At 40.7% G+C, this 15820-nt stretch overlaps 2 protein-coding genes across 2 annotated transcripts; both read right to left on the bottom strand.

Annotated features, from left to right (window-relative positions):
- Positions 1-4582: 4582 nt before the first annotated feature.
- cops8 (COP9 signalosome subunit 8) lies at positions 4583-15498 on the bottom strand. Its single transcript, XM_034134394.1, has 7 exons — positions 15347-15498; positions 14611-14681; positions 13901-13949; positions 12374-12506; positions 6673-6780; positions 5950-6012; positions 4583-5136 (listed from the first exon to the last, which is right to left on the bottom strand). Exons 1-7 carry the CDS (start codon positions 15437-15439, stop codon positions 5057-5059), a joined length of 597 nt encoding a protein of 198 aa, XP_033990285.1. The 5' UTR covers positions 15440-15498; the 3' UTR covers positions 4583-5056.
- Positions 8716-12467, bottom strand: trim63b (tripartite motif containing 63b). Its single transcript, XM_034134393.1, has 2 exons — positions 12374-12467; positions 8716-11334 (listed from the first exon to the last, which is right to left on the bottom strand). The coding sequence occupies exon 2, from the start codon at positions 10995-10997 to the stop codon at positions 9933-9935; it is 1065 nt and encodes a 354-aa protein (XP_033990284.1). The 5' UTR covers positions 10998-11334; positions 12374-12467; the 3' UTR covers positions 8716-9932.
- Positions 15499-15820: the final 322 nt, after the last annotated feature.

Consider the following 15820-nt stretch of genomic DNA (forward strand, 5'->3'; position numbering starts at 1 on the left):
ATCAGCAGGAGAGGACTCTTTAAAGTAGAGACACTACATACTGATATACACCTGAACATCAGCAGGAGAGGACTCTTTAAAGTAGAGACACCACATACTGATATACACCTGAACATCAGCAGGAGAGGACTCTTTAAAGTAGAGACACCACATACTGATATGAACCTGGAAATGAGGATAATATATCAGCCAGAATGAACCATTCATATTGTTGCAACCCTCCTCCACGATGTGACCCTCCAGTTCTTCTCACTTCCAGCTCTTTGGGTTCTCTCCATCATAAATCCACCCAGATCTTCAGTGGATGATCTCCCATTAGGTTGTGCAGTTGCACAAGGGGGATCCTAAAGTGTCGACCTCTAAGAAGCCCTCTGTAGCACCCCCCCAGCCCTGTAACCTTGTGTCAGGCATACATGATGTAGAGATGTAGAGGCAGGAGTGACCTTTGTCCTTCCTGGAAAAATGACCTCACCAAAGCCTGTTCAAATCTGTAGAAGAGGCATGTCTCTGGAAAAGATCTCCAAGGGTTTCTTTGTTTCATTAAAACATACCAATATTAAAAAGGAAATAAATAGATGTATAAAACATGACAAGGTCAACACTTTAATAATTAGCTTGTCTGTTTTCTTCTGTGTTCCTCTTTAACAAAAAGGAGGATGGCATTAATAATAAAGAGCGGTGATCTCAGCCTCTTCAAAAGAAGGACGGAAATGTGCAGGCCAAATGTGTGGAGCTGAGAGAAAGTCTGCAAACAGGGATTCTAAGTGATGACAGTTACTTATACAACAGCAGCTGCAGGTCATTACAGAACACTTGTTTAAAACAGAACATTCTAGTCTTGGTTTGTCATGGTAAAACCAGCTTTTGCTAAAAGGAGTAATAAAGCTTAGTGTGATGCCCCTGTGGGTTCATCAGTAGAGAGGGTGTGGCTGTTCTGTCTGCTGCATTGGCTGCAGTGATTGCAGTAATTCAGGGCACCTGGGTCTGGTGTCCTGCAGCTGTTTAAAGCCTCTCTGCTCCTCCATGTTCTCGCTCTGCTTTCCCCTGCAGACACCTGGGTTTTGGTTGAGTATGAAGTACGGGTTTTCTCAGTTGCTCCACTTTGTTGCACTCTATGAATTTGGCTAATTTGAATTGTTTGTTCTAAATAAACATCTTTTGTTAAACGTTGACATGGTGTGTCTCCTCTTTGTTGTGGCCTTTTGAGCCAGGTTGTAACACTTAGTAAATGTTATATACTATATGAATTAACCTTTGCTTTCTGCTGTTTGCCTCTGTGAGGAACCTTTCTTTCAAACTGAAAATGAGGTTGGTATGGAAGCCGTGAGAGGCTAATCTGATATAAAAAATGATTTCTAGTAATCCATATTCTAACTTTGCATTTATGAAAACAGGTGAAATAACGTTAACAGACTAATAGGACTAGAACATTTATATTTTCTCCCAGATATGTTTGTTTGTACACTCTAAACATAATGTGCAAATACTGAGGGTTAGCAAGTTATGCTACATTTCTTTTATGTTTTTCCTTTGGCTACAAAACATGTGACCTATTTAGAACAAAGTGGTGATGTAATTCAGCCTCATGTGGCCAAGAGAGGTAATCTGAAGAAAATAGAAGATCGCAAAATGTATTTTTCCCATGGCTAAACGTTTTTGTTCTAACTGTTTCACAGATTTTGAAAATAACTTAATTCAACATATGATCCTGGCAAAACCTTTTTCACCTGCTCATAAACACAGGAGATTGAGATCAGACTGAACAAATGGATCATCAGACTTCATGTCTCTCACTTGCCTTGCAGGGCTTAGACTACGCATGCATGGGACCGAAGAGTCATCTAAACTTCCCTGGCCTTCTTTGAAGCAACATGTGACTGTCTGACTCGCTGTTGGACCCACAGCAGTAAACAATATACACTAAGAGCCAATTCTGAAAAAAAGGACCTTTGCTTCAAAGCATTCTCCCAGCTGCTTCACAACACTCCTTGACATATTCTATATATTATATGAACTAGTAAAACTGTGTTTTTTTTATCCGCACGCATAGAGTCACTCAGTGTTACTGCTCTGAAAGGCTTTTAAAGAGCATAGCATCATCTCATTTAGTTTACAGGACACTCACTCAGGGTTTTCAAATGAGCTTATTAGCCTCACAGATGTCCTGTGTTTGTGACTCATCTACCTGTCAGTGTTAATATGATTACAAAAAACGTTTTATTCACAGCATGTGAAGTGCATTTGAAGTGCTGAGAAAGGTTTTTTCTTTTTGTTTTCGAGCAGAAGAAATGCATGCAGGGGAACAAGTAACATTATTGAACAGAGCAGACATATACTTATGTCTGCATTTAGTTTTGTATAAACCATACTTTTAATAAGTGTTTTCATTATCTAGGTTCTATCATCAAGAACAGTTATTATTGATGTATTACATTTTATAACCATCATAATGAGTTTAATATTTCAAATGACTGCAGACAGAGAATCAGGTTTTAAAACATAATGTACTTTATGCTATTCTTGAAATGATATGCTACCTTAATAACAGTGAAAAGTGATGTAAACTAGAAATCCAGACAGAAATGTAGAAAAACAAATTGTATTAAAAATCAACATTTATTTATCACTATAATTAAAGAGGCCTATGGCTTAATTCTTTCCACCCTTTTTATGGTCATAAAACACATTCGGACCATACGGGGATTGAACCTGTGACCTTTGCATTATTAGCAGTGCAATATGAGTTGTCCACGCCTCACACAAAGGACAGCCGATCATCTCATTGGATATTTAGATTTGAGTTTTACTTGCACACATGTCCACATTGAGGTGCATGTAACTTTTATTTCTGCTCTGATATACATACCTATCTCCGGCTGTGCAACTTCAGTGGAGCATTTCATCAGGCTAACAGATTAGTGGGGGGGTGTCTGTGAACACATTTAGTCTGGTTGTGACGGACACAGGAGTGATCGGGGTCAGTTACCTTCTCACGTTCACACATGCTGACTGACTGAGGCAACACATGGCTGAGTCAACACCAGTTTAAACAACAAGCACACAAACATTTCTATCAATAGGTGAAAGCAATCTGATGCATTGACTGTATTACTGAAACAAATGAATACTGAATAATAAAGGAATAAAGTACAGTCTTGGTTTTAAGTTACAAATTAAGAACCTTCACAGTGGGCACAATGGCAATTTCTGTGTGTGCAGTGGTCACTAATGAGCCAATTTTAAAACAAAGTAAACCATGTCATGAAATAAATGAGTTCTGCTTCACCACACATGCAAGGAATGGCTCTGATGTCACGCTAAATCACATCAAATGTCTGCCACTTCAAGCTATATGCAGATCAAATCAAGTAAATAAGAAGTGGGGATTCTTCTTACCACCAGCCATCTATTTCCTAGAAATGAGGAACAGATGGCAGCCAGATATGCCTTTGCAAAATGAAATGTCCTTCACCTCTCCATGATGTTCCTTCAAGTTAATTACAGACACAGAGCTTTGATTGTAACGGTTATCGTTAACTTTGAAAATTGTGTATTTTCCGCATGTTTTATCATTTTGAAACTGGCTGTACTCGTGCTCAGACATGTTTGTGGACTGAAGGTTGGTGTAAGTGCAACTCAAGGTATACATATAGACCAGCCAAAATAGATGTTTCTGATTATATGCACTGATATGAAGTTACTGCTGGGTAGCTGGAATATGCATCCTCACACATTATGTGACTGTTGATGCAGGTAAATGACAAACTAACATTTTCTTCATTTAGCATTTTCGAGATTAAAGACTAAATGTTGCAAATAACGTTGGCCTCCACCCTTAAATGGTTTCTGTATCCTTTGGGATACATTTTGACAGGCTGTGTCCATGTGTAACATGGGTGTGAATAGTGTAATTACAGTGCAACATGGTTCTAATAACAGTGTATTATAGGTTCAATAACAGTGTTACATGAGTCTAATTTGGGTGCAATACGGGTGTAACGAAAGTGTAACATGTGTGTAATAGAGGTGTATTAATGTGTAATATGGGTGTAATTACAGTGTAATATGGGTGTAATTAGTGTAATATGGGTGTATTAATGTGTAATATGGGTGTATTAATGTGTAATATGGGTGTATTAATGTGTAATATGGGTGTATTAATGTGTAATATGGGTGTATTAATGTGTAATATGGGTGTCGTATTGCTTTTACATGGGTGTTATATGGTTCTACTAACAGTGTAACAACATAAGTGTGATAAAAGTAATATTGGTGTAACAATGGTTTAATAATGTGTCTTATGGGTATATTACCACTGTTATATGGGTGTAATGTAGAAAATAGCAATCAATTACTTTACCAAAATATTGAATGCCTATTTAATGGTTAAAGTTTATCCATACGTTCCAAGTTTGATTGATTCAGAAAAGTTTAACGATTATTCTTGATATTTGGAATACATTTTTGAAAAGCATGTTTTCCCTTATGCCTAGGCCTAGTGCCAAATGCCAAATGTATTTTAATGTTGGACACCTTTAAATGAACCATCCTTCGTTCTTAAAGCAATACAAGAATACTTAAATAGAAACAAAATAATATTTATTCGCCAGTCAAAACATGAAGTTCAAAATATGAGGTCTGAGGACTGAAATCCTCACACTGATGTGCGTCTGCAGAGCCTTCTGTCACCTGGCAACACGTGTAAGGGGGATTCTTTTAAGACCACCTGTACAGTACGGTTTCTATTGTGTGTTGTCTTAGCAATAAAACATACTGACAGTGATGACAAACATGTTTCTCTTTTATATTCATGTATCAGCTGAGTTTCACAGCGCCAAAGAAAGAAGAATATAATACAACATTGTGTCTGAAAGATTTGGTAACATCATCAGGGGAAGCTAGTGAGTGACATAAATAGGCATTTTGGAGCTTGCAGCGCTCATGCGAGATGGTGGTGTGTGTTTTTGGTACATCCCTGAAAGAAGAGTCTTTACAAACATATATCCCCCTCTGTACCGGGCGAGCGAAAAAGGGTGGCCGTGGTGTTGGTGGGTTATCAGTTCTCGAGGAAAGCCACGTAGTCAGTGAGTCTGGCCAACTGCTGCTCATTTGGAACCAATGAGACGGGGGGAGGATCTGTGGGGAGAGGAGGAGAGGCTGAGTCAGAGGGGGATTCTCTTTGTGCCAAGCACCATTGATCTTCTTCTCCCCGATTTAAGTTGGTGGCTCAGCAGCACGTGTTTTAACTCAGACTGACTCAGCAGGTTATGTTAACCTCACTGTGACATATGAGCTCACTGCCCCACCCCCCGGACCTGTTTAACAACACTACCTACATGTGCTTGGAGATCATTACTCTTTACATATCATCAGAATCATCAGAATGATTTCCTGTGTGACATCAACAACCTAAATTACTAAACACTATTTAGAACCACTGGTGCTGTGGAGGGAGGGTTTGGTGGAGGGAGGGTTTGGGGGGGGGGGGCGGACATGAGGATTAATGTTGAGTGGGTTAGCCTGTTGAGTCGGACATGTGCGCAGCAGATGCTTTATGTCGGATGATTACAGAGAGAGACATACCGCAGCCTCCTCCTCACTGTTAGAGAACACTGAGCATAAATCTGAAGTTTTCTCTTGGGAGACAGAGCGATCAATAACTGGTGAGGACATGTGATGATGTGGTAGAAAGAAACACAGTAGAATAAAAGGAAAGGAATGGATGAGGGAAATATGGATCTTAAATAAGAGTAGATTTAGCAAATCACATATTTCAAGAGATTCCAGGAAAATAAAATATAATTGATCGTTCTTTAATCCCTGCTCTAACAGTGTCAGTGTGTCTGATTATATATAGGAGAAGGTGGGCTCGGCATTAATCCTGAAGAGAAGACAGTTTAGGCAACAGAACAGATGTGAACAGTTGAAGAGAGCAATACTGCCACCTACCGGGCTTTTTGGGCATCACCATCCTGGTAGCAGGGTCGGCCTGCCAGCCCTGACTCACCACCCCTGAAGACAGGAGAAGAACACAAGCCTCATCAGCAAATGTAGAAATGTGTGTTTAATGGCAATAAGATTCAATTCATCACTGTACAAATTGCGGTTGGGAATGGGAATGTGACGTCATTAACAGGAAGTCAGACATCTTTAGAGGATACTGGAAAATGCAACCTGTTGACTGGTAGAGTGAAGTAGTGTATCTATTTCACTTTAAACCTTTTAAACATGGTCAGAAGGCACTATTGTGTAACTGATTGGAACAGTCATCCCATGACCAATAAACAAAGGAAAAAAAAGATTTTGAGATTACATTTTGTTCTTTTAAGAAATGGAAAGTTAACAAGGGAGAGGTTAACATCATCAAGATGTGCGATGTGTTTGATATCAGCCATCTGCTGACTGTTTGCTCCAAGTGTCAGAAAGAAATGCTGAACTACAGTAACACAAACCACTACCCAGGGAATGATTTAAACATGAATTGTCACAATACATAACTATACCAGTAGATTAATAATGCACAATTAGCCGCCGTGGAGTTAGCATAACAAACTATCTTACCTCGGTCCAGATGATTCTATAGTTGCCGTTAAACCTGTAGATCTGAATGTAATGTATTTTTGACACAATAACAGTGATAAGATGACATTTCCTGTGTGGATGTAAACGTACCCTTTACTGCCTCTTCCACAGAGTATCCCACGAAGGCAGCGAAGTCGTCTGCCGCCAAGGAGGTGTAGGCCTGAGCCACCAGACTGTAGGCCCTCTGCCGCGTGCTCTCTGAAGGACGCATCAACAAAGGGACATTCAGATCACACTAACATGCACACAAGCTGAGACTGCGCTCTATTTAAAGAGCATACAGTACTGGGGCAACAGCAACTTACACTCACACTTATGTTATTTTAGAGTCATGTTTCTTGTGTTGCTAATTAGCACAAGGTTCTACACTGTGAGAAACGATCAATAACAAGGGACAGGTCAAGGTTTTGAAGCCTGGGGCTGTTTGAAGAAAAAACAAACACTGAATAAAAGTTCTATGCTTTGATCATTAGCAGACAGAGGGGACTATGTGTGGTATAATGTTAGGTGAGCGTTTTTACGAAGGAAGTAGGATTGTGTGTACGTTTTTCAACGTGGTTATGATCAAAACTCTCGCCTGATATTCATAAAAGGTGGTGTAAGGGTGTAGCAAGGTCCAAAGCATAAACCAAATTCAAATCACGGAGCATAAACACGCATCATTCGCTTTTATTTACAGATAGAAACAGTCTTGATTACTTTCTATTTTCCTGTTCTTGCAAATATAGGTAATGTGGTAATGTGTGTTTGAGTTTGAGTTTCTGCTGCTCTCCCCAAAAACAGTCACAAACCATTTCATAACTCACAGGAGTGTGTTTGAGATGGAAATAAATAGCTATTCAGAGCATACACTGGATTGTCGGCCTATAATTGCTTCTCACATCTGGGTTTGATTTAAATCAAATGGTGCATTTGTTGTTAAATAAACTGTGATCTGATTATGATGAACTTATGAGCTAAAACAAATAAGCACATACAACTTTCCACAATCATGAATGTTTAAAAATAGATCATGTTAATTGAAGCATTCTAAAGATGAGGCATGGATGTTGTATGCTGAGCAGTGCTTACACTACACACCACTGAAGTCTTTATCAACAGCTACTGGCTCAGACTTCTAAAATGTCAAAGCTGGCACCTTTATCTTGCCTGACTTTGACATGGTGCAGTAGCTTGTGGAGATAACTTTTAAGAGTGGCAGGCCCAACAAAGCTCACACACCGGCACGTATTTGCTGCTGCTCCTGCAGCTATCACGTAAAAGCCTCAGGGTTGTGGCCTTTGGTGTTTTATAGCCTAGCAACGGTGTATGTGTACCAACAGTCAGTCTGTTGCAGCAGTAACAATAACAAGTGGGATGAGAAAAGACAGCTGTGATGGGGAAGGCCGGAGATTTGTCAAGAGCACTTTGCTGTCCAAGAGGCTTCCAGTTCGCCAGTAGATATATTATAAATAAATATTATTTTTGGGGTCCTTTTCTTACAATTTATCTTCTTTGACTGTGTTTATGTATGCACCATATACACCAAGGCAAACTCATCATGTGTTAAAGGTCCCATGTCATGCTTTTCTGGTTATTACCCGTCCCCTTGTGTGCTATGTAGCTTTTTATGCATGTAAACGGTCTGCAGAGTCACGCCGTTATGTTACGTCCACGGAGCCGTTACGTTTGGACCAATCCGCGGACCTCCTCACACACACACGGCGGGACGTTGCGAGGCTCGCTGCTGCGAGGAGCGGGACACTGTGAGCTGGCTCACTGGTGTGGGGTCGGCGAGACGGCGAGACAGCGAGACACCGCGGAACTCATCCTGGGCACACACACAAACTCCCAGCCAGGCTGCGGGTGTGTGTGTGTGCCCAGGCTGAGTTCCGTGGTGTCTCGCTGTCTCGCAGACGGCCACTGGGCTCACAGGGGGGGGGGGGGGGGGGGGGGGGGGGGCAGGAGCTCCAACAAGCCGTGTAGGACAGAGTGAATACACATACTATACAGAGATGCTGTATGAGAAACCAATGTGAGTTTGGAACATTGCACAATATAAATCTATTCTAGTAGACCTCAACAATGGAATTATGATCAGTAGAAATGGCCATGACATGGGACCTTTAACAAACTCATTTCTCATTCTGAAAATATTTATGAATCATTTTGTTATGGTTTTAATCAAAGTTTTGGCATTTAGCCATTATGATGATTAAAGCAGACTATTTAATGGTCTGGTTCCAGAATATTGTAGATACAACAGTATTGTCTGGTCATTGTTGTGTCTGACAGAGGACTGAAAGAGTTGTTTTCCCTTTGCTCTAGTTAGTATAAAAGTCCCATGTTAGTGCAGCACCTATCAAACTGCATAACCCCTACTCCCTGTTGTGTTGGAATAACTTCTTCGCACCTGGTTGTGAATTAGAAACAAAATGTGGACTCTGAGCAAATGCTCCCAACACAGCCATGCATGTCATCTCCGGGGGCTTTTCTGTAACCCAGTCCTCAGGCAGACATGTATTTTTACCATGGCCTTTTGACCGTTGGGAGGTGACTCGTGTGGCAAATGGAGCGGCCTTTCTTAGCGTAGCCCTCTGGCCCTCCAGAGCTGCTGAGCAAGACGTCCATGAGTCGGAGGACAGAGTTTTATGGAGGAGAAACAGGACCTGGCCTGTTCTTCCCTGAGTCTATTCCAGGGCTGCTATCATCTCTCACCCTCTCACCTCTTAAAAATAGACCCCACATTTAACCAGCAAAGGCAAAGCACACATGGCAAGGGCTTTTATTTTTAAATTCAGACTATTGCCAAGTAAGAGCAGCATAGACTGGGAACTATTTAGTTGGAAGCACTCCAAACGCCTAAAATAATACTGGGTTTCCTTCCTTTATATGTTCCTAACCTTAAACTTAATGTTTAAGTTTGGCAAATAAAGCAAATAGGAGCTTAACATCATGCAGCTTTATTCCACATTCCATTGAAGACAAATTTGGTGATTACAGATCAGCTGATCACCAGTTCAACACAAACTTGGACAAAGTGAGAAAAACACAAATAACTAATATCAAAGGAAACATGTAAGGAAAACAATGTGTAATCAATCTTCAGACATGTTATTTTAACAATTATCTAGACCGATTTCTCCATTTAACTGGCTCAGAAGTACAAAAGTATAAAAAAAAGTTAAGAAAAACAATGAATACGTCATTAAAATATTGCACTGAACGTATGGGCAAGGCGCCCACCTCCACCATAACCCTGGATTTCTTTCAACATCAGATGCAGTCCCTGCCATAAACAATTGTGTCAAAAACCTTCAAAAGCACATGTTATAGTTTTTTCTACAAGTCCGTAACTAGTTAGATTTTCATTATTCCTCCTCCTCCTCCTCCTCCTCCTCCTCCTCTGCATCCTCAAACTCATCATCATCAACCACTCCAAAGTCCATTTTTGCCAGCACTGCCTCAACATGCTCTGTCGACAAAGTGAAGTGGTCCATCTTCTCGAAGCCTGGCTCTGGCCGGTCTTCCCCCAGCGAGCTTTTAGCTGCATCCTTGGTCTGCGTGATGAGGCTCTTGGAGGCCAGCAGGAACTCTGCAGGCCCCCCCTGCTCCAGCGCCCTCACAGCAGTGTCCGTCAGCTCTGAACTGGTCTGCAGTCGCTCACTGTAGCGCTGAGACAGCGCCCGCAGTGCTGCCACCTTTTCGTCTTGCTCTTTTCCAATCTGCTCTAGTAGAATGGTCTTGCGCTCCTCCAGGACAGCGTATAGCAGGTCAAAGCGTTCCGCTAAACCTTGCTTAGCACTCTGAGCGTTTTCCTGCACAGCACGGCAGGCATCTTCCATCTGGTTGAGCAGGGCTTGCAGGCGGCCATTGCTAGCTACCAGGGTATCGATAGCATTACTCAGTTCACTCTTCTGGGTCTGGTAAACACTTGCTAAAGGTGCCACCTCACAGTCCTTATGCTGGCCAAACACTTTGCACATGGAGCAGGTGGGTGTCTGGCAGGTAGTGCAATAGATGTTGATCTTCTCGTCCTCGTGTTCTTGGCACATGGGCTCTTTGGATTCTTTAGGCTTCAGGGTGGGTTCTGTGCTCCCGCTGTTGCTCCCGCTGTTGCTCCCTTCTTGCTGCTGCTTATAGAGGTCGATAATATTTTCAACCAACAGGTTACGCTGGAGCCCATGCACACCATGACGGTCTAGCACAACCTCAAAGCGGCAGGTAGGACAGCGGAAGACGCCTCCGGAGAAGCGGTAGGGGTTGCGTGAGTCGTAGAGGTCGCTGGCACAGCTACGACACAGGTTGTGCTGGCAGGGCAGGATCACCACAGGTTTGGTGAACATTTCCAGGCAGATGGGGCAGCTCAACTGCTTCTCCAGGCTATCCATTGGGCTTGGGGCCCGAACAATAGACCCTGTCCTCTGAACGTCCATAATAATGTCACTGCCTAGCGTTAGGCCAGTAGGTTTTTCTTATTTTAGGAGAGAAAAATACAAGTTGTGCCCTTGGTTGGTTTTAAAAAGTTACCAAAAACAAGGTCAGACTCCTGGAGCTTCTCCTTGGCGTGTGCTGCTGCTTGTGAAAAGCTGATATCTATTCTGGGAGGTGGCAGCTCTGTCCTTTATACCAGCCCCTCACAGCTGGTGACATCTGATACCTTCCACCAACGAGAGCACACATTCCTGCCTGCTTGCTGCCTCGGGATCTTTTCACAGAAATGGCCCCCTCCTACTCAGTGCTGCATGTGTCACTTGTCCCAGCGTCTCCTCTCTATCAGTGGTGGACGAGACAACACAGGTCCATGTGACTGGCTCAGCAGAGAGGGAGCTCAATCTTATTGGTAAACAAGTCAATGTCAACATCCTGTGACTGCTGTGTTGTTTTCACTGTTTTAACTTCTTTCATTTGTTATTTAATTTGTTATTACCTAGTTTGCCATTAATATAATTTATTTAGATAACAACAAAAATGTAGTAACTTTGTCATTTTCTATACTTCTGACGGTAATACATGTATATCAACCAAAGTAACATCATTATTAAATCATAAATTATGTGTAGGTTAAATCAACATTTTTTAAGAAAAAAGAAGAAAAAAAACTATTCGTAGGTAAATGTTTTTCAATTATGTAGATTATCTTTACAAAAGTATGTTGAGGTTTGTCACTGTTGTCAGACAAATTGAGAGATGTTACAACATGGCATGCTTGTAAATACAAATGTACTTGCCAACAAGTCCTTCATTATGAATATCAGTTCTTTATGCCTTTTTTAAAACGGCTTTATCAAAATATTTGCAAAAGAGTAGAATGTGTGCATTTACATTCAAACACTCTTAACTTCCCACACCCACCAGGAAGCATATTATGGCCTACTGCACGTCACCATTCATGGCACATCAACAAGTAGAACCGTAAACAAGAGGGAGAAGCTATTCTTAAACTCTTGCACAAGTTAAGCATCACATGATGCAGGAACCCAAACAACTGCAACCACATGTTACCACCTGAACTGGCCTTCAACATATAATAATATGCCCCGCTACAGATAATGAAAAGGTGTTATCAAGAGTCTCATTTATTCCTAAATTCCAACATGTTATTTTCTCCTGGGTTAAATGATAGCTTAAGCTGTTTTTAGTGTAGGAAATCAAATATCCTATTTATATCAATTTCCCAACATGGAATTTTGCTACATTTTCGTCATAGCCAAATGTGTGAATATCATGTTTATCAAGTGTTGAAAAGTCTTAGGAGCTTGAAGGACACAAAGGAATCAGAGTGAATCTTCACTGAAGACCTTATTTTTACCTCGAAGTGCCTCCATGACTGGAAGGATGTTCTCTGTCCACTGGAAGGCTGCGATTGTTGTGTAGACCCCTGGAAAGTCCCGTTGCCAAATGCGTTGGCCAACAGCCCAAATAGATGTTAATTCAGGGTTTGCCTGTAAACAGTAAGTGGAAAGGCATTTTAAAAGCATTTAGTATGCAGTCCCACCCAAATGCTAGGATATTAAATCACACTACTTCAACATTTCAAGTGACCTGTCCATTAAATATAAAACATCCGGCACATTTAAACGTTTTTTACACTTTTCAGTTAATGTATTTGTAAACATATTGTACCATACAGATCATGACAGAGACAATCAATTCTGCAGTCCTCAGCATGACAGCGTGGCCCTGAATGACTCGGTCACATTACAAAGATTCAGTGAAACCTCGACTGAACTGCACGTCTGTTTACAGAGAAGAGGTTGTAAAAATATATATATTTCAATGTCTAGTATTTGAAGCCCCCCAATATTGTCAACAGTTGTGGGCACTTTGAAACATGTTGTATGCAGTTACCCAGTCAGCTGAATCTATTTATTTCCAGTTGTTTTAAAATAAGTTTAAATTATCAAAGAAATCCAACTTGTGTATTTTCGACTTCTTATGAGTTATGGAATTATTACGGGGGGATACTGAACAACATTTATTTTTGAGCTCTCACTGCTTTAAAGCATGGCTGTTATTATCCAATAGTGGTGCAGGTGTAAATGACTTCTATATTTCAGTTAAAGGGGACCTATCATGCAAAATGCACTTTTGTACGTCTTTTATACATGAATATGTGTCCCCGGTGTTCCAGGGAACTCACCAAGTGTCAGAAAACACAACCCTCTCTATTTTCCTCCATACCCAAATCTCTAAAAAAGGGGCTGCAACGGATCTGATCAAAACTGATCCAGATTTGAACACTGTCCTGACGTCAGGACGGTGGCGCTACGGCTATTGGGCCAACTCCACCAATCAGGAGGAGACAGCCACGGCCATTGCCGTTCGAAAGCGCTGGAGACGCTGTAGTACATATGCCAGGCCTGTAGGTGGTGCTGTTCTCACTGAATCAGCCCTTGCTAAAAACAGATCTAAAACATGTCAAATTGAGCAAAATGAGGCATGGCTAAAATGCATGATCTGTTTGGTATTTTGAAAAAAAAAAGTATAAATATGCCTTATATAGGTATGGTCCTACACTATATTATTCAAATATAGCATGATAGGTCCACTTTAAACATGAGGTCACTATGATTATAGTGTCTTAGTAGGAAAACAATCGATCTGAAAGTAATATGGGTTCACAGGGTTAAAACACCAAATCATATTGGTGTTGATGTAGAGAGCAACGTCCTTCAGAGCTGAGCCTCTGAAGAGAAGTTAAATACCATAGGATATACGTGTGAACGGCATCTTCAAGTTGGAAATTGGTACGTTTAATAACTACCATATGAAGCAGCACAATTAGGACAAACACGTGTATCTTTAGCAATGTCTCCTTGTGTCTTTTAATGCTTACCGATTTTATTGCTTGGGGAATCCGTTTCCAGAGATACCTGCCATTATTCCTGTTGGAACCAACCGGAACAGGTCAGAAAATACACTTTGAAATGTGCAGGTTTGGGCAGCAGTAGGCAGCAGTGTTATTCCTGAACAGACTTCAGATACAGTATGTTACCTACTGTGGCAACACACACATCGACTCCCAAACCAAATGTAATAGTTGTTAAGCTAGCCATGTACTATGTCATAGCACAGTACCGTACTTAAGTACAACTGTGAGGGACCTGTACTTTACTTGAGTATTTCAATATGTTGCTACTTAGTACTTCTACTCCACTACAGTTCAGAGGTAAATGGTGTACTTTTACTAGACTACATGTATGTAATACCTTTAGTTACTTTACAGATGTGGATGAATGATGTGAAAGATAATCAAGTGTTAAATCAGACTTTTTTTTTAAACTATATTTTGATGCCAATACTTGTGTACTGTTACTTAATAAATACTTTGAATGCAGGACTTTTACTTGTAAAAGAGTATACCTGCTCTTTAGAACTTCTACTTTTACTTAAGTACAACATCTGAGTACTTTTTCCACCTCTGGAAAACGCAAAACATAATGCAAAACTCTTAGAATAAAATGAGATAATGCACCTACCCATAATATGTAATGTGTGAATATAGAGGAAACCCTCGCCACTAAGGACAGACATAATGGTACTTACATGTCATTATGCAGTAAATAGAGCGACAGCAGCTGAGCGTACACTTGAGGTGTTGCAATGCCCCCTGGAGCCTGGTGAACACAAATGCAGGTGAGAAAGTAAATAGTGAAGCTACATATTAGCAAAAAACCAAGAGAGTATTTTCCACATCAATCCATAATGTAATTCACTGATAGACTAAGCTCCGTTGCGTGTGGTAGTGTAGCTGGGACATACCGTTCAGTCTGTTAAATCATGTTAGTGTGTTCTTTAGTTTTGGCTAACAGTATAGCATTGCCTCCATAGCGTTACCTTAGAATGTTGCCCTCAAAGTAATGAGTCAGTCACAAGGTTACAGTGAACCAAGCAACTATCTTTTACGTTATGCAGATAAATAAATACACTAGTTTTTGCTTCTCTTCACAAACAACGCCTGGCTATCAAATGTAAGCTAACTAGCTAGCTTGTTTCAAAAAGCAGATAGTAAAGCTAAACGTACTGTTTTTTTGTTGGCATTGTGAGTATAGCACTGATTCGTTTATGTCGTAGAACTCATAGAATCATTTACTTTGACAGTGACTGAGAGCAAAATCAGGGTTAGAGAAGTGAAAACAAGCTAGCTTATTAGCCATAACGTTAGCTACATCTGGTTAAGGGCTGGCTGTCAGAAACACTACTGTCATGCCTTCAAGCTAACCTGTAAGGCAACATTTATTGTTGTCACGAGAAATAATATATTTTGGGATTCAGTGCTTACCTCCAGCTCCTGAGCTTCACACTGCTCCAATACTTTATCATAATTTTCCTCCATAATCACAGCAGCAGGCATGTTGATGCCTAGCTGTTGCATCGGGAACTTCTTCTTCGCTGTGGATCAAAGCGGTAGATTAGCAGCCCGTCAGAGGCGTTGCTGCCCTCATGTGGGAGAAACAAGAACAAAACACCACCTCCAACAACATTCAAATAAAAAGACTCACTTAGAGCTTATACTCAATACCACAGGTACATTGTAATAAAATGTACAATAATAAAAAAAACAGCACTAGTAGTAGCTCTAGCATAGTTACAGTATAGTATGTTTCTTCTATTCTTTATTTATCTTTCTTTATTTATGCAATGTTTGCTTTATTTCTAATTTCCGGTGATTTAAAATAAATCATTGAATGTCATGAGATACAATGCACCATGGTTACAATTAAGTAGCAGTATATTTTATTTATTTAGTGAACAT

Source organism: Trematomus bernacchii, unplaced genomic scaffold, assembly GCF_902827165.1.
Source record: "Trematomus bernacchii unplaced genomic scaffold, fTreBer1.1, whole genome shotgun sequence".
NCBI classification, from domain to species: Eukaryota; Metazoa; Chordata; class Actinopteri; order Perciformes; family Nototheniidae; genus Trematomus; species Trematomus bernacchii.